This window comes from Hyperoodon ampullatus (genome assembly GCF_949752795.1).
Source record: "Hyperoodon ampullatus genome assembly, chromosome: 2".
In the NCBI taxonomy this organism is placed as follows: Eukaryota; Metazoa; Chordata; class Mammalia; order Artiodactyla; family Ziphiidae; genus Hyperoodon; species Hyperoodon ampullatus.
In genome coordinates this window covers 96,816,276-96,836,501 of record NC_136915.1, presented here as the reverse complement: position 1 = coordinate 96,836,501, position 20,226 = coordinate 96,816,276, and the positions used below count along the sequence as shown (strand labels likewise).

At 41.2% G+C, this 20,226-nt stretch overlaps 1 protein-coding gene across 2 annotated transcripts in view; it reads right to left on the bottom strand.

The window, feature by feature from the left end:
- EEIG2 (EEIG family member 2) overlaps positions 1 to 20,226 on the bottom strand; it is a gene marked incomplete at both ends in the record, with an annotated part of 106,433 nt that overhangs the window by 6,809 nt on the left and 79,398 nt on the right. The window contains 4 exons of one of the 2 annotated variants that reach the window (XM_079697789.1): positions 115 to 242; positions 345 to 534; positions 660 to 755; positions 4,068 to 4,171. In XM_079697789.1, the coding sequence (XP_079553915.1) occupies positions 115 to 242; positions 345 to 534; positions 660 to 755; positions 4,068 to 4,171 (518 nt within the window). Of the gene's footprint in view, positions 1 to 114; positions 535 to 659; positions 756 to 4,067; positions 4,172 to 20,226 lie in introns of both variants that reach the window. The other variant, XM_079697788.1, reaches the window with a different exon arrangement.

Genomic DNA, 20,226 nt, shown 5'->3' with positions numbered 1-20,226 from the left:
TTACAAATACCCAACACTCAGTATCATAATGTACTGACTCTTTACTCCTGACCACATTGATTATACAAACCCGGGTCACGTACATCCATGTATACTTAATGGTTATCTACATACCTTCTGCACTGGAATCTAGGCTGAAGTCTTGACTTTGTAATATTTTCTCCACAATATCATCTGCATCCACTCTGGTGTCATCAACTCGCTTCAGCTGAGATTCTACAGAATCTTGTTTCACTGGGCATCTTTGAAAATAATTTTTAAAAATTTCCGCCTTTTTTATTATGTTATGAAAAAAATGTGTTTTTTTTTCTTTTTTTCCATTTAAACTGAGACCAAAATGATACCTGTTGAGTGTTTCCAAAGCTGTATCTTCTTTATCAGCTGTATCGAGATTTGGTCCAGCTATCTTTTGCTCAATTTCATCACATGGCTCTAGAATACTTTCAATTCCTGTTGATGTACTTCCCACTGAGGTATTTCTCCTGTGGCAGAGCTCAGAGAAACTAGATGACCGGGAGTGGCAAGAGCTATACCCTGTCACAGAAAATCACTCTGGATGTAACACTAGTATCAAACACACTGCAACCAAACATTCTCCTCCCGCACCATAGCAATTCCAAGTCCCTTCAGAGCAATTCAACTTCACTCTTAGCCTCTACCTGATACTTTTGACTGCTGGCTTGCATAGCTTGATGTTCTAGAATGTCCACAGGCACCAAGTTCATCTGGAACAGAGGCACTCTTTGCTGAGAGATCTGCAATACGTCATAACATAATGTTACTATTACTGTCAACAAGTCAATGGTCGATTTGTATTCTAATCTACGTATTTTAGAAACTAAGTTCATTATCAAGTTACAGAGTGAAAGAGATCCCTTTAAATCAGTACAGTGTAAACAACTGTGCTGCAAGAAATACTGTGCAAAGAACTTAAATACCTCAGTTTACTGAAGTGCTATGGTACTTTTCATAAGATTTATTAGCACTGTATCTTAAATAAAACTATTTCAGTTTTTACATTTAGTATTTCTCTTATAAAAAGGAGTCAGATGGATTCTTATAAATTCTCACAAAATTGCCAGGTTTTTGGGGTGGTTTTTGAGGAAATCTCACTCCCCAAATCCATCATGACAGTAGACACTTGTTACTTTTGCGTTAGTGATGCTGGTGCTAGGCTATAATTTGGACAAAGGTCTGTGGTTTAAATCAACACAGCATGTGATGTAGCACTGAGAATAAGTTTCTTCAGAAATTGATTATAGTATTCAGTTTCAAAGTAAATGTACAAAAAAAGCAGTGTCAAAGCTATTTCTATTATTTTCCTAATAATGTGCATATTCCGGATGCCATTATGTATTTCCAGAACTAGGCTTCTTCCACAGAATGCAGAAGGGTGACCATTTTCATTAGGGTGAAATATTTGGAAACTAGAACTGTTTTTCACTTAGAGGCAAAAGGAAACCAATTGAGTAACACAGCAATTATAGCAGCAGTTCTATAAATGATATTGAACACAGATGGGCCGACGAATGCTGCCAAATAAGTAAGCTGCTGGAGCGACCTGGCCCTTCTGCAAAGGGTTTCTCATTTCTGGACAGACTGTAAGGTACAAGTCCAAACCAGCATCCCTAGTCCTGCTTGACAGTGGTCCTAAGCCCAAATGTTTGGCTACAGCAAATTCTGAACTAAAAGAGTTGGTTCATATCAAGAGTTATATACTTTACTCCTAGCATTGGCTCGGATCTTAATTCATCCATTTATTTATTGGTTTTCAAAATGTATTCATTCAATAAATATTTATTAAGCTCTTACCAGGTCAGTGCCCAATACTGTACAAGATATAGGGGTACAAAATAAATAAGATAAAGTAGATGCTTTACAGTTTAGAGTAGAAGCAGTTATAATACAACGTGGCAAGTACCAAAATACAAGCACCAAAAAGAAGCTATCAAGAACTCCAAAGGACAAATGCATCGAACACTACTTGGTAATGAAGGAACAACCTCATAGAGGAGGTTAACTCCAGGTCTTTAACAATGCATAGGAATTTCTCGGCTAGACTAGGCAGGGAAAAGCATGCCTTGTCTGTAGGAAAGCAAACAGTTTGGTAAAGTTGGCATATAGGGTAGTGGTGTAGATGACTGAAGGAAAGAGAGAGATGAGCAGATGCCTGCTAATGAAGGACCTTCTCCTATGGGTTTAAGGAAGGAAATAATTCAATGGCTTTAAGAAAGGGTGTGACTTGACCAGATTGACATTTTGGGAAGATCACTTTGGCAGCGGGATGAACAGGGGGTGAAGGAGTGAAGATTTTCATAATAATTCAGCTGAGAGATGTTGAGCAGGCACAAAATTAAGTACTTAATTACTAACTAGAAGTGTGTGCCAGGATAACTGCAACAGAAAATACAGGGGGAAGAGTTAGGAAGACGACGTGCTGGGTATGTGGAATTTGAGACACCTGAGGACACCCATTCACTATTCATGGAATTTCTACTGTGTCCCTGGCCGTTATGCTATTGATACAAAGAAAAATTAAGACCTGATCACGAAGAACTTAGAAGCTTGCTGAGAAAAAAAGATAAACAGATGGGTTTCAGTCTAATGTGACATAAAGTGGACCTTTCCAAAAAGCATTTGGAAATATGTGCCTGTGGTCAGGACGGAGGCCCGGAGGCAACACGAATTTGTAAATCAAACATATTAACTCATATTTACATGACCACATTTACATTTATGTGATAGTTAAATCCCAGGTACAGATGCCATCGCCCAGGGAGAGTGAGCGGAGGGAACCAAATCCTGGAGAGTATCGATATTTTAACAGGAAGGTGGAATAAGATAAAGAAGCCTCTGAGAAGCTAGAGAAAAGAGGTGGGAGCCAAGGGAAGAGAAAGCTTCCAGAAAGAATAAATGGCCAATTTATTCAGATGAGAGCAGAAAAAATGCCCACAGGATTTGACAGTCATGTTCTTGGAGACATCATCAAGAGAGGGCAGAATGTAGAAGCCAGACCACACATGTGCTTAGGAATAAATGGGCAGTATATTCTTCCTAGAAGTTTGGCTATAACTTGCTCCCCTGAGTCTGAGAGAAAGAGGGTGCGGGATGGTGGGGGAAGGAGAGGGCGAGCCTATGGGAGAGCAGTAGATGGAGAAGCATGTAGGGCTAATGAGTGTTTGGTTTCCAACATGAGAAAGAATTCATAATATTTAAATACTGAAGACAAAGAGCTAATGGAAGAGTTAAAAGTACACAAAGGATTCACTGATCCCAAATCAGGAAATTTGAGAATCCTTATTACGCATAAGAAATCTTATCTTTGCAATCTGAAAAGTGGTGAAAATGTTAACCACATCACTACACCTTTCCTTTCATTCTTTCAAATAATAATCCTGGTCACATGGCGTGGGAGAAAAAAGGAAGCTCATAAATGCTTTTGCCCCAGCCAACTTGACATTCCCCCACCTGCTTTTAGCTCGGGGAGCGGCCTATGACCGGGTGTTTGCCTGGAGAAGTGGCCCCCGAGGTGTGGCCTGGGCAGCAGGAACAGCAGCATCACCTGGGAACTTAGTCATGCAGTTTTCAGGCCCCAACCTAGATTTACTTAATCAAAAACTCTGGCTGCAGTGTCAGCAATCTATGGTTTAACAAGCCACCAGGTGATTCTGATGTGCACTAATGTTTGGGAACCAATGACAGAGGGTACGTGATTCATGGAAGTGAAGCACCATCTGAGAGGTGACTGGCAGAAGCTGCCGGGCATGTGGAACAGGAACAGTCCTGTCGTGTCCTGTCGTTTCTGTGGGGAGTAGAGGCATACAATGGTGGGGGTGGGAGTGTAACTGCAACATTTAGCTTTTAATCGGTCAGAGGATAACACACCCTTTAGATAAAATGAAGCACTGGCTTAAACAAAAGTTGCATAATTGAAACTGTTGATAATTATTGGCCCATTTCAAGTCATATATACCCACAGAATTTTAAATCTGGGAGGGACTTTGGGAAACTTTTAGGGTAGTACTGTTTCTCACAAACTGAAAAACCAGTAAGCGACACATCCATACCTGCTAGCCGAAGAGGAATTTTGAGAGTCTCTCCACCTTTTCTATCTTCTTCCAGAGATTCAGATTCACCAGCAATTGGTATAGACATTGATGTAGAAGGAGGCCTGTAAATAAACATTTCTAAGGGTCAGAACTTGATTTCTGGTGAATCTGAAAGTTCGAAATATTATTAAGAGGTTGGTTGTGTAGTTACTACACAGCCTTAGTAAGGTGCCAGGTGATGTTGCCTCCTTGAGGATGAAAGTGACAAAAATCAACAAATAATGTATGAACATCCTCAAAACGTGAATAAAATTCACTGGGGAAAAACGGGTTTTTACACAACAAAAAAAGTGAGACCAGAAAGGCACTGATTTGGGAAAAGAGAGGAGGTATGTTCTCAGCAGTGTCAGTGGAGGGCGCCTCGTCATCTCTACTCTCAGGCCAGGCAGGGATGTTTCTGTGAGACGGAGGTGGTGGCACAAGCCCCTTGGCAGCTGAGGCTGGAGGGGATACCTCATGCCTCCAGCTCCGGTGCCTAAGATCTCTTGTTGGCTCCATTAACTTAAATTATCCATGATTTTATCTTCTTCCTTCTTCCCTGTAAACAGTCCACCTGCCCCAGGGAGAGTCTATAAAGAGCCCCAGTTGTTTAGATTTGATATTTTGGGCTGGATTCTCTGGGAGTAGATGATGGATAGATTTTTACTGGATCATTCAAGGCTCCCATCACCATGTAGAAGGTGTGAAGCAGGGAGGGGCAAGATTGAGTTCTAAGAACTTTTTTTGTTTAAAGAGAACATCCTTAATTTTTTGAGTTGGTTACTGAGAGGAAAATCACATCTTCCTAGAGACTATCCCTTGGTCACCTGAAATAAAACAGGAAGGCGGTTGAAGGGGGATCATGAAGTTGATCCATTACACGGCAATTCTTTAAATCTTACTGTATTAGTTCACTTCAGGCTATTCAGGTCCTTGGGAATATAGACATTTAAGACTGCCAGTAAACCTATTTAATTGATAGATTATTCCTATCCCAGGGTCTCCTAAATTTCAAAACTACATATCCTATTGGGCTATGCAGGATATTTATCCTGCAAGTTTCTGTCCAACTAAGCTCATACTCTTTCCCTAAATCTGTTTTCTTCCTATATTCCCCTTCTCTGTGAATGCCATTATAATCCAAAAGTCACCAAAACTAGAATCCTAGATATTGCCTGTCTCCACACAAAAACTATTAGAACAAATAAATGAATTCAAAGGTAGCAGGATACAAGATTAATATACAGAAATCAGTTGCATTTCTTTACACTAACAATGAAATATAGGAAGGAGAGAGTGAAAAAAACAATCCTGTTTAAAACTGGGTAAAAAGAAAAACAATAAAAACAACCCTAGGAATAAATTTAACCAAAGAGGTGAATGACTTTTATGCTGAAAACTATAAACATTGATAAAGGAAACTGAAGATGATTCAAAGAAATGGAGATATCCCATGCCCTTGGATTGGAAGAATATTGTTAAGATGGCCATACTACCCAAAGTGATCTATAGATTTAAAGCAATCCCTATCAAAATACCCATGACATTTTCTTTCTTTTTTTTAATGGATTTTTGAAAAAGTTAATTATTTTTTTGAATTTTATTTTATTTTATACAGTAGGTTCTTATTAGTTATCTATTTTATACATATTAGTGTATATATATCAATCCCAATTTCCCATTTCATCCCACCACCACTCACCCTGCTTTCCCTGCTTGGTGTCCATGTTTGTTCTCTACATCTGTGTCTCTATTTCTGCCTTGCAAACCAGTTCATCTGTGACATTTTTCTAGATTCCACATATATGCGTTAATATATATTTGTTTTTCTCTTTCTGACTTAGTTCACTCTGTATGACAGTCTCTAGGTCCATCCATGTCTCTACAAATGACCCAATTTCGTTCCTTTGTATGGCTGAGTAATATTCCACTGTATATATGTACCACATCTTCTTTATCCATTCGTCTGTCGATGGGCATTTAGTTTGCTTCCATGACCTGGCTATTGCAAATAGTGCTGCAATGAACATTGGGGTGCATGTGTCTTTTTGAATTATGATTTTCTCTGGGTATATGCCCAGTAGTGGGATTGCTGGGTCAGATGGCAGTTCTATTTTTGTTTTTTTCAGGAAACTCCATACTGTTCTCCATAGTGGCTGTATCAATTTACATTCCCACCAACAGTGCAAGAGGGTTCCCTTTTCTGCATTGGGTCTTCGTTGCTGTGCACAGGCTTTCTCTAGTTGTGGTGAGCAGGGGCTACTCTTTGTTGCGGTGTGCAGGCTTCTCATTGCGGTGGCTTCTCTTGTTGCAGAGCATGGGCTCTAGGTGAGCAGGCTTCAGTAGTTGTGGCACATGGGCTCAGCAGTTGTGGCTCGTGGGCTCTAGAGTATAGGCTCAGTGGTTGTGCTGCATGGGCTTAGTTGCTCTGCAGCATGTGGGATATTCCTGGACTAGGGTTAGAACCTGTGTCCTGTGCATTGGCAAGCAGATTCTTAACCACTGCACCACCAGGGAAGTCCCACCCATGACATTTTCCACAGAACTAGAACAAATGCTCCTAAAATTTATATGGAACCACAAAGACCCAGAATTGCCAAAGTGATCCTGTGAAAAAAGAACAAAGGTGGAGGCATAACCCTTCCAGACTTCAGACTATACTACAAAGCTACAGTAATCAAAACAGTGTGGTACTGGCACAAAAACAGATATACAGATTTAATGGAACAGAATGGAGAGCCCAGAAATAAACCCACACACTTATAGTCAATTAACCTATGACAAAGGAGACAACAACATATGATGGAAAAAAGGCAGTCCCTTCAACAAGTGGTGTTGGGAAAGCTGGACAGCTACATGTAATCAATGAAATTAGAATACTGCCTCACACCATATACAAAAATAAACTCAAAATGGTTTAAAGACCTAAATATAAGACATGATGCCATAAAACTCCTAGAACATAGGCAAAACATTCTCTGACTAAATAAGCACCCCAAAGTTCATAGCAGCACTATTCACAATAGCCAAGACATGGGAACAACCCAAGTGCCCATCAACAGATGACTGGCTTAAGAAGATGTGGTGTACATATATATATGTGTGTGTGTGTGTATATATATATATATATATATATATATATATATATATATATGACAGAATATTACTCAGCCATAAAAATGAAATATTGCCATATGCAGCAACATGGATGAACTTGGAGAATATTACACTTAGTGAAGTAAGTCAGACAAAGACAAACATTATATCATTTAAATGTGGAGTCAAAAAAGTAATACAATGAATCTATATACAAAACAGAAAGAGACTCACAGACATAGAAAACAAATTTATGGTTACCAAAGGGGAAAGGGAGGGATAAATTAGGAGTATGGGATTAACAGACACAAACTACTATACATTAAATAGATAAGCATCAAGCATTTATTGTATAGCACAGGGAATTATATACAATATCTAATAATAACCTATAATGGAGAATATGAAAAAATATACATAACTGAAGCACTCTGCTGTATACCTGAAACTAACACAATATTGTAAAATCAATTATACTTCGATAAAAAAAAAAAAAGGAGTTCCCTGGTGGCCTAGTTGTTAGGATTTCACGCTTTCACTGCCATGGCCCTGCAAGCCGCATGGCATGGACCACAAAAAAAAAAAAAAAAAAAAAGTCACCAAAACTAGAATTCCAGATATTGCCTCTGTCTTCTTCCTATTCACTTTTCCTCATATCCAATTAATTTCCACACCCCAGAGATTCTCTCTTAATATTTTTCCTATTCATGACCTCTTCTCTGTCTCCACCAATTAATTGAGTTTGGCCTTTGTACCTGGATGAGTGCAAGAGTCTCCTAGCTAGTCTGCCTACCTCTATTCCATACTACTCTTACTGTGGTCTTTCTGAATGTGCATATGAACATGTTACTGTCTGATTTAAAACACTTCAATAGTAGGGGACCTTAAAGATGGCAGAGGAGTAAGACATGGAGATCACCTTCCTCCCCACAAATACATCAGAAATACATCTACATGTGGAATAACTCCTACGGAACACCTACTGAATGCTGGCAGAAGACCTCAGACCTCCCAAAAGGAAAGAAACTCCCCAAGTACCTGGGTAGGGCAAAAGAAAAAAGAAAAAACAGAGACAAAAGAATAGGGACGGGGCCTGCACCAGTGGGAGGGAGCTGTGAAGGAGGAAAGGTTTCCACACACTAGGAAGCCCCTTCGCGGGTGGAGACTGTGGGTGGCGGAGGGGGAGAGCTTCGGAGCCACGGAGGAGAGCGCAGCAACAGGGGTGCGGAGGGCAAAGCGGAGAGATTCCCGCACAGAGGACTGCTGCTGACCAGCACTCACCAGCCTGAGAGGCTTGTCTGCTCACCCGCCGGGACGGGTGGGGGCTGGGAGCTGAGGCTCGGGCTTTGGAGGTCAGCTCCCAGGGAGAGGATTGGGGTTGGCTGCATGAACACAGCCTGAAGGGGGCTAGTGCACCACAGCTAGCCAGGAGGGAGTTTGCGAAAAAGTCTGGACTTGTAGAAAAGGCAAGAGACCATTGACTCAGGGTGCACGAGGAGGGGGGATTCCTTCCCTGTCTGCCCACAGAAGGCAGAGCACCACCTAAATGAGCTCCAGAGACAGGCGTGAGCCACGGCTATCAGCCCGGACACCAGAGACAAGCATGAAATGCTAATGCTGCTGCTGCAGCCACCAAGAAGCCTGTGTGCAAGCGCAGGTCACTATCCACAACCCCCTGGGAGCCTGTGCAACACGCCACTGCCAGGAACCTGTGATCCAGGGACAAGTTCCCTGGGAGAACACAAGGCGCACCTCAGGCTGCTGAAACATCACACCCGCCTTGCCTCCACAAGCTCACCCCACATTCCAATCATAACTACCATACGCCTCCCTCCCCTCCCTCCCCCCAGCACGAGTGAGCCAGAGCTCCCTAATCAGCCGCTCCTTTAACCCCATCCTGTCTGGGCTGGGGTCTGCCCGAGGGTGGCCTACACACAGAGGTGGGGCCAAAACCAAAGCTGAACCCCAGGAGCTGTGCGAACAAAAAGAAAGGGAAATCTCCCCCAGCAGCCTCAGGAGCAGCGGATTAAATCCCCACAATCAACTTGATGCACCCTGCATCAAACCTGAATAGACAACGAATCATCCCAAAATAGAGGCAGTGGACTTTGGAAGCAACTGTAGACTTGGGGTCTGCTGTCTGCGACTGATTTTTATGTTTATCTTACTATAGTTTTTAGTGCTTGTTATCATTGGTGGATTTGTTTATTGGTTTGGTTGCTCTTTCTTTTTTTTTTTCATTATTATTATTTTTAAAATATTTTTAAGAGTTTTCTTTTCTTTCTTTTTTTCTCCCTTTCTTCTGAGCCGTGTGGCTGACAGGGTCTTGGTGTTCCGCCTTGCTGTCAGGCCTGAGCCTCTGAGGTGGGATAGCCGAGTTCAGGACACTGGTCCACCAGAGACCTCCCAGCCCCATGTAATATCAATCGGTGAGAGCTCTCCCAGAGATCTCTGTCTCAACGCTAAGACACAGCTCCACCCAATGGCCAGCAAGTTCCAGTGCTGGATGTCCCCTGCAAATCAACTAGCAAGACAGGAACACAATGCCACCAATTAGCAGAGAGGCTGCCTAAAATCATACTAAGTTCACAGACATCAGAAAACACACCACCAGATGTGGCCCTGCCTACCAGAAAGACAAGATACAGCCCCACCTACCAGAATACAGGCACCAGTCCCCTCCACCAGGAAGCTTACACAACTCACTGAATCAACCTCACCCACTGGGGGCAGACACCAAAAACAAAAGAAACTAAGAACCAGCAGCCTGCGAAAAGGAGACCCCAAACACAGTAAGGTAAACAAAATGAGAAGACAGAGAAATACGCAGAAGATGAAGGAGCAGGGTAAAAACCCACCAGACCAAACAAAGAAGAGGAAATAGGCAATCTACCTGAAAAAGAATTCAGAGTAATGATAGTAAAGAGGATCCACAGTCTTGGAAACAGAATGGAGAAAACACCAGAAACGTTTAACAAGGACCTAGAAGAACTAAAGAGCAAACAAACAATGATGAACAACACAATAAATGAAATTAAAAACTCACTAGAAGGAATCAACAGCAGAATAACTGAGGCAGAGAACGGATAAGTGACCTGGAAGATAAAATAGTGGAGATAACTACCACACAGCACAATAAAGAAAAAAGAATGAAAAGAACTGAGGACAATCTCAGAGACCACTGGGACAACATTAAATGCACTAACATTTGAATTATAGGCGTCCCAGAAGAAAAAGAGAAAAAGAAAGGGTCTGAGAAACTATTTGAAGAGATTATAGTTGAAAATTTCCCTAACATAGGAAAGGAAATAGTCAATCAAGTCCAGGAAGTGCAGAGAGTTCCATACAGGATAACTGCAAGGAGAAACATGCCAAGACATATAATAATCAAACTATCAAAAATTAAATACAAAGAAAAAATATTAAAAGCAGCAAGGGAAAAGGAACAAATAACATACAAGGGAATTCCTACAAGGTTAACAGCTGATCTTTCAGCAGAAACTCTGCAAGCCAGAAGGGAGTGGCAGGACACATTTAAAGTGATGAAAGGGCACTATGGAGAACAGTATGCAGGTTCCTTAAAAAACTAACAATAAAACTACCATACGACCCAGCAATCCCACTACTGGGCACATACCCTGAGAAAATCATAATTCAAAAAGAGTCATGACCCACAATGTTCACTGCAGCTCTATTTACAAAAGTCAGGACGTGGAAGCAACCTAAGTGTCCATCGACAGATGAATGGATAAAGAAGATGTGGCACATATATACAATGGAATATTACTCAGCCATAAAAAGAAACGAAATTGAGTTATTTGTAGTGAGGTGGATGGACCTAGAGACTGTAATACAGAGTGAAGTAAGTCAGAAAGAGAAAAACAAATACCGTATGCTAACACATATATATGGAATCTAAAAAAAAAAAAGGTTTCTGAAGAACCTAGGGGCAGGACAGGAATAAAGACGCAGACTTAGAAAATGGACCTGAGGACAAGAGGAAGGGGAAAGGTAAGCTGGGACGAAGTAAGAGGGTGGCATGGACATATATACACTACCTAATGTAAAACAGACAGCTAGTGGGAAGCAGCCGCATATCACAAGGAGATTAGCTCGGTGCTTTGTGTCCACCTAGAGGGGTGGAATAGGGAGGGTGGGAGGAGACATAAGAGGGAGGAGATATGGGGATATATGTATATGTACAGCTGATTCACTTTGTTACATAGCAGAAACTAACACACCATTGTAAAGCAATTATACTCCAATAAAGATGTTAAAAAAATAAAATAAAGTGATGCAACCAAGATTACTCTACCCAGCAAGGATCTCATTCAGATTCAACGGAGAAATTAAAACCTTTACAGACAAGCAAAAGTTAAGAGAATTCAGCACCATCAAACCAGCTTTACAACAAATGCTAAAGGAACTTCTCTAGGCAGGAAACACAAGAGAAGGAAAAGACCTACAATAACAAAACAATTAAGAAACGGATATAGGAACGTATATATTGATAACTACCTTAAATGTAAATGGATTAAATGCTCCAACCAAAAGACACAGACTGGCTGAATGGATACAAAAACAAGACCCATATATATGCTGTCTAAAAGAGACCCACTTCAGGGCTTCCCTGGTGGTGCAGTGGTTGAGAGTCCGCCTGCCGATGCAGGGGGCGCGGGTTCGTGCCCCAGTCTGGGAAGATCCCACGTGCCGCGGAGCGGCTGGGCCCGTGAGCCATGGCCGCTGAGCCTGCGCGTCCGGAGCCTGTGCTCCGCAACGGGAGAGGCCACGACAGTGAGAGGCCCGCGTACCACCAAAAAAAAATAAAAATAAAAATAAAAAAATAAAAAATAAAAGAGACCCACTTCAGACCTAGGGACACATACAGACTGAAAGTGAGGGGATGGAAAAAGATATTCTATGCGAATGTAAATCAAAAGAAAGCTGGAGTAGCAATTCTCGTATCAGACAAAATAGACTTCAAAATAAAGACTATTATAAGAGACAAAGAAGGACACTACATAATGATCAAGGGATCAATCCAAGAAGAAGATATAACAATTGTAAACATTTATGCACCCAAATAGGAGCACCTCAATACAGAAGGCAAATATGCTAACAGCCATAAAAGGGGAAATCGACAGTAACATAATAGTGGGAACTTTAACATCCCACTATCATCAATGGACAGAACATCAAAATGAAAATAAATACGGAAACACAAGCTTTAAATGACACATTAAACAAGATGGACTTCATTGATATATTTATAGGGCATTCCATCCAAAAACAACAGAATACACTTTCTTCTCAAGTGCTCATGAACATTCCCAGGATAGATCAAATCCTGAGTCACAAATCAACCCTCGGTAAATTTAAGAAAACTGAAATCATATCAAGTATCTTTTCCAACCACAACACTATGAGACTAGAGACTAGATATCAATTACAAGAAAAAAAATGTAAAAAATTACAAACACATGGAGGCTAAATAATATGCTACTAAACAACCAAGAGATTACTGAAGAAATCAAAGAGGAAACCAAAAAATACCTAAAAACAAATGACAATGAAAACACGACAACCCAAAACCTATGGGTTGCAGCAATAGCAGTCCTAAGAGGGAAATTTAGAGCAAAACAATCCTACTTCAAGAAACAACAAAAATCTCAAATAAACAACCTAACCTTACACCTAAAGCAATTAGAGAAAGAAGAACAAGAAAACTCCAGTGTTAGCAGAAGGAAAGAAATCATAAAGATCAGATGAGAAATAAATGAAAAAGAAATGAAGGAAACAATAGTAAAGATCAATAAAACTGAAAGCTTGTTCTTTGAGAAGATAGACAAAAATAATAAACCATTAGCCAGACTCATCAAGAAAAAAAGGGAGAAGACTCTAATCAACAGAATTAGAAATGAAAAAGGACAAGTAACAACTGACACTTCAGAAATACAAAGGATCATGAGAGATTACTACAAGCAACTCTATGCCAATAAAATGGACAACCTGGAAGAAATGGACAAATTCTTAGAAAAGTCCAACCTTCCAAGACTGAACCAGGAAGAAACAGAAAATATTAACAGACCAATCACAAGCACTGAAATTGAAACTGTGATTAAAAATCTTCCAAGAAACAAAAGCCCAGGACCAGATGGCTTCACAGGCAAATTCTATCACTTAGAGAAGAGCTAACACCTATCCTTCTCAAACTCTTCCAAAATACAGCAGAGGGAGGAACAGTTCCAAACTCATTCTATGAGACCACGATCACCCTGATAACAAAACCAGACAAAGATGTCACAAAAAAAGAAATCTCCAGGCCAGTATCACTGATGAACACAGATGCAAAAATCCTCAACAAAATACTAGCAAACAGAATCCAACAGCACATTAAAAGGATTATACCCCATGATCAAGTGGGGTTTATCCTAGGAATGCAAGGATTCTTCAATATATGCAAAGCAATCAATACATCATATTAACAAACTGAAGGATAAAAAACATATGATAATCTCAACTGATTCAGGAAAAGCTTTTGACAGAATTCAACACCCATTTATGATAAAAACTCTCCAGAAAGTAGGCATAGAGGGAACCTACGTCAACATAATAAAGGCCATATATGACAAACCCACAGCCAACATTGTTCTCAATGGTGAAAAACTGAAACCATTTCATCTAAGATCAGGAACAAGACAAGGCTGCCCACTCTCACCACTATTATTCAACATAGTTTTGGAAGTTTTGGCCATAGCAATCAGAGAAGAAAAAGAAATAAAAGGAATCCAAATCGGAGAATAAGAAGTAAAACTGTCCCTGTTTGCAGATGACATAATACTAAACATAGAGAATGCTGAAGATGATACCAGAAAACTACTAGAGCTAATCAATGAATTTGGTAAAGTAGCAGGATACAAAATTAATGCACAGAAATCTCTTGCATTCCTATACACTAAGGATGAAAAATCTGAAAGAGAAATTAAGGAAACACTCCCATTTACCACTGCAACAAAAAGAATAAAATACCTAGGAATAAACCTACCTAAGGAGACAAAAGACCTGCATATAGAAAACTATAAGATACTGATGAAAGAAATTAAAGATGATACAGATGGAGAGATATACCATGTTCTGGACTGGAAGAATAAACACTGTGAAAAACACTATACTACCCAAAGCAACCTAAAGATTCAATGCAATCCCTATCAAACTATCAATGGCATTTTTTGTGAACTAGAACAAAAAATTGCACAATTTGTATGGAAATACTAAGGACCCCAAATAGCCAAAGCAATCCTGAGAAAGAAAAATGGAGCTGGAGGAATCAGGTTCCCTGATTTCAGACTATACTACAAAGTTAGAGTAATCAAGACAGTATGGTACTGGCACAAAAACAGAAATGTAGATCAGTGGAACAGAATAGAAAGCCCAGAGATAAACTCATGCACATATGGTCACCTAATCTTTGATAAAGGAGGCAAGAATATACAATGGAGAAAAGACAACCTCTTCAATAAGTGGTAATGGGAAAACTGGACAGCTAAATGTAAAAGAATGAAATTAGAACACTCCCTAACACCATACACAAAAATAAACTCAAAATGGATGAAAGACCTAAATGTAAGGCCAGACACTAGAAAACTCTTAGAGGAAAACATCGGCAGAACACTCTATGACATAAATCACAGCAAGATCCTCCTAGCGTAATGGAAATAAAAACAAAAATAAACAACTGGGACCTAATACAACTTAAAAGCTTTTGCACAGCAAAGGAAAACATAAACAAGATGAAAAGACAACCCTCAGAATGGGAGAAAATATTTGTAAACGAAGCAACTGATAAAGGATTAATCTCCATAATATACAAGCAGCTTATGCAGCTCAATATCAAAAAAACAAATAACCCAATCCAAATATGGGCAGAAGACCTAAACATACATTTCTCCAAAGAAGATATACAGAATGCTAACAAACACATGAAAGGATGCTCAACATCACTAATCGTTAGAGAAATGCTAATGAAAACCACAATGAGGTATCACCTCACACCAGTCAGAATGGCCATCATCAAAAAATCTACAAACAATAAATGCTGGAGAGAGTGTGGAGAAAAGGGAACCCTCTTGCACTGTTGGTGGGAATGTAAATTGATACAGCCACTATGGAGAACAGTATGGAGGTTCCTTAAAAAACTACAAATAGAACTACCATACGACCCAGCAATCCCACTACTGGGCATATACCCTGAGAAAACCATAATTCAAAAAGAGACATGTACCACAATGTTCACTGCAGCATTATTTACAATAGCCAGGACATGGGAGCAACCTAAGTGTCCACAGACAGATGAATGGATAAAGAAGATGTGGCACATATATACAATGGAATATTACTCAGCCATAAAAAGGAACGAAATTGAACTATTTGTAGTGAGGTGGATGGACCTAGAGTCTGTCATACAGAGTGAAGTAAGTCAGAAAGAGAAAAACAAATACCATATGCTAACACATATATATGGAATCTAAAAAAAAACGTTCTGATGAACCTAGGGGCAGGACAGGAATAAAGACGCAGACGTAGAGAATGGACCTGAGGACACAGGGAGGGGGAAGGGTAAGCTGGGATGAAGTGAGAGAGTGGCATGGACATATATACACTACCAAATGTAAAATAGATAGCTAGTGGGAAGCAGCAGCATAGCACAGGGAGATCAGCTTGGTGCGTTGTGACCACCTAGAGGGGTGGGATAGGGAGGGTGGAAGGGAAACAGAAGAGGTAGGGGATATGGGGATATATGTATACATATAGCTGATTTACTTTGTTATACAGCAGAAACTAACACAACATTGTAAAGCAATTATGCTCCAATAAAGATGTTAAAAAACAAACAAACAAACAAACAAACAATGCTTCAATAGCTTCCTATGGGATAAAGCTCAAACTCTTCAGAATGGCAATACAAGGCCCTTTGCAGTCTGGCCTAGAGCTACCTCTTCCATTACCAAAATGCATATTTTTAAACAACGTCAAACAGCTTGGTGAAAAAACCTCCTGCATTCAATATTCTTTAAGAAATACTAACACGTAAAGGAAATACACTTACAAAGAATGGAGTCTGTAGTCACAGTCACTAATCACTGATGGTGACGCATTCCTGCCTGTCTAAATTCTTATTTTTACTTTTTTGGCCATGCCGCATGGCTTGTGGGATCTTAGTTCCGCGACCAGGGGTTGAACCCGGGGCCACAGTAGTGAAAGCGCCCAGTTCTAACCACTGGATGGCCAGGAAACCTCCCTAAATTCTTACCTTTTTTTAAAAATTTTTTTTGCGGTACGCGGGCCTCTCACTGTTGTGGCCTCTCCCATTGCGGAGCACAGGCTCCAGGCGCGCAGGCTCAGCGGCCATGGCTCACGGGCCCAGCCGCTCCGCGGCATGTGGGATCTTCCCGGACCGGGGCACGAACCCGTGTCCCCTACATCGGCAGGCAGACTCCCAACCACTGCGCCACCAGGGAAGCCCAATTCTTATCTTTTTAATGCCACTACCTTTTGTTTTTTCTTTCACAGCTGGCCTGATTACAGTGTCTCCAACCATCTACCTCTATGACCTGTTTTCCAGCCCTTCAGAATTCCCCCCGTGTGGCCTCTTCCCTTTCTCCCTCTCTATCAGTCTCCTTCTGGCTCCGCTCTTCCCTGTCCAGCCTGACTTCACAGCCATTATCACTTTGAGCAATACCTTCAGTTTGGCACTACTCATTATGCAGTCTCAAAACATGTGAAGAACCCCAACCTTTGACAATTTCAGCCATCTGCACAAACTGATCTAACGCTGGGGCAACTAAGCATTATGCAGAAAATTCATTAACCACAGGGACTGATATTAAGGCAAATTTAGAATCTAAAATTTTAGCAAATTTAGAATTTGAAATCTCCTAACAGCTATTAGGAAATTTCAATTGTTGAATAAATAATCACTGAGTGCCTATCACGTGCCACTTTTTTATTCTATTAGCCCTTTTGTTCTGAAAGTGTTTTTATATCTCTTATCCGAAATTGTTTAATGTAGTTCAATTTCAGAATGAAAGGGATGGGATTATTTTAATTTCATGTAATGTTAAGAGTATGTGAAAAATGACCTCCTAAAATGATACTACTACCTACTTGGTATTTCATAAATATTCTCTCCATGCCCTGTAACAATGCTATAAACTTGTGCAAGCTGTTTTCTCTTCCTGGAATGTCTCTACCCACCTCCCCTGCTTAGTGATTTCCTATTCATCTTTTAAAACTTAGCTCAGTGTCACCCCCTCAGAGAAGACTTTCCTGGCTTTCAAGGAAGAGTAGTTAAGGACTCTCCTCTATGCCTCAATAACATCATATGTTGTGCCTCTGTCTCCCATATAAATAGTGAATCCTTCAGGGCAGGGGGTTGGTCTTATTGAGTTTGGTAAATGTTAGCACATGGTAGGCGATCTATGCACATGTAATGAATGAGAGAATACTGGGGAGTTGAACAAATTAGTTCTGTAGACTCTGAGACTCAATGTCCTCACACCACAGAGTTGTTTCAAGAATTAAATTGGGACACAGTAATAGTCATTAAATCATTTTGACAAGTGGTAATTTCCTCCTTTCTAGAATATGAACGCTCCAGAGCCCTAGCTATTCAAGAGAGTATATCATCCCTAGATCTGCTTTACCACAAATCATTAAATGCCAGTACATATAATTTCTCCTTTAAAATATCCTTTTCATAAGCATTAGTGGTTGGCTTTCTCTTCAGAGTCAGCTTCATTCTTTTTGAGAGCTGGTGGATATTTGACAAATTGTAGAGAACTATAAAGCAGAGTTTAGGGTAAGTGGTTAGAGGCTGACTTATCAGCTGTCTTCTTCATAAATACTGGCTTTAGTATAAAATTTGTGTTTCTGAAAAACTGTTTGATCTAAGTCACAGATCCTCTGTTCGTAAAACATCAAAACTAGAATTTAACTCAGAGTGCTAAGAATCTGCTACACTCTTGTCTGTTTCTCTAGTAGGTTTTTGAAAACTTACATCATGAAAAATTAAAAGACAGACAAAAGCAGAGAGAATAGTACAATGACCCTCTCCAGCAGTTATTTACATCTTTGTCTTACAAATACTCAGTCAAGTCCCTCAATTGCTCTGTGCTTTAGGGTCCTCATCAGTAAAAAGTGAACTTGCATTATACCCATACCTTAAAAACTGGCTTCATGAAGCTCCCTTAGGGACTTCAGGGGTAGTAGGGTACTACACCTTTTTTCTCCCTCAATAGACAAATATTATATACAGGATTCATAATGTATTTGTGCAAAGGGATTCTGTGGCTAAATATTCTGGGAAAAAAAGTCACCAGACTAGACAACTACCAACACTCTTTTAAGCTCTTAAGTACTGTGATTTTTTTTTTTTGGCCACGCCACTCGGCTTGCAGGATCTTAGCTCTCTGACCAGTGATCAAACCCGGGCCCTTGGCAGTGAAAGCATGGAGTTCTAACCACTGGACCACCAGGAAATTCCCAAGTACTGTGATTTTACATGTTTGAAACACATTGAAATACAACCTGGTAAAAAGAATTTACTTTTCACATCAGCAGTTCAAACATTTTTCTATTCAATCCATACTCAGTAAGTACATGGATGTGTTAGAGCTGTCCCTTTTCTACTGACAGTTGCACAAAGGCATATACTCAAAGAAAAGAGAAAACAAATATTGGGAGTTTGATTCTCCTGAGAAATACTTTCATGTATCTGGGGATTAGGTAAAGTTTGTTTATTTTAATGAGTTATAAAAGTCTTTCTCTAGCCACCCCGCTGTGTGTGAATGGGTTGTGCTGGGGATTCTTAGCTCTGATGCAGGGGATTTGCTTATTCCTTTGAGCCCCCTGAGGAGAGGTGACATGGAGAGCAGATAATCAGCATGCAGCGCTGAGATGAGCTGCATATGGGATAGATTATAAAACGGCACAGGACAGGCCTTCAAGATGGCGGAGGAGTAAGACGTGGAGATCACCTTCCTCCCACAAATACATTAGAAATACATCTACATGTGGAGCAACTCTTACAGAACACCTACTGAACGCTGGCAGAAGACCTCAGACCTCCCAAAAGGAAAGAAACTCCCCACGTACCTGGGTAGGGCAAAAAGGACAAAGAAAAAACAGAGACAAAAGGATAGGGACGGGACCTGCACCTCTGGAGAGAGCTGTGAAGGAGGAAAGGTTTCCACACACTAGGAAGCCCCTTCGCGGGCGGAGACTGCGGGTGGCGGACGGGGGAAGCTTCGGAGCCACAGAGGACAGCGCAGCAACAGGGGTGCAGAAGGCAAAGCAGAGAGATTCCCGCACAGAGGATCGGTGCCAACCAGCACTCACCAGCCCCAGAGGCTTCTCTGCTCACCCGCTGGGGCAGGTGGAGGCTGGGAGCTGAGGCTCAGGCTTCGGAGGTTGGATCCCAGGGAGAGGACTGGGGTTGGCGGCGTGAACACAGCCTGAAGGGGGCTAGTGTGCCACAGCTAGCCGGGAGGGAGTCCGGGAAAAAGCCTGGACCTGCAGAAGAGGCAAGAGACCATTGTTTCGGGATGCGCGAGGAGAGGGGATTCAGAGCACTGTCTAAATGAGCTCTACAGATGGGCGCTCACCACGGCTATCAGTGCGGCCACCAGAGACGGGCATGAGATGCTAAGGTTGCTGCTGCAGCCACCAAGAAGCCTGTGTGCGAGCACAGGTCACTATCCACACCTCCCCTCCCGGGAACCTGTGCAGCCCGCCACTGCCAGGGTCCCGTGATCCAGGGACAACTTCCCCGGGAGAACACATGGTGCACCTCAGGCTGGTGCAACATCACACTGGTCTCTGCCGCCGCAGGCTCACCTCGCATTCCGTACCCCTCCCTCCACTCCGGCCTGAGGGAGCCGGAGCCCCCTAATCAGCTGCTCTTTTTTTTTTTTTTTTTTTTTTTTTTTTTTTTGCAGTACACAGGCCTCTCACTGTTGTGGCCTCTCCCGTTGCGGAGCACAGG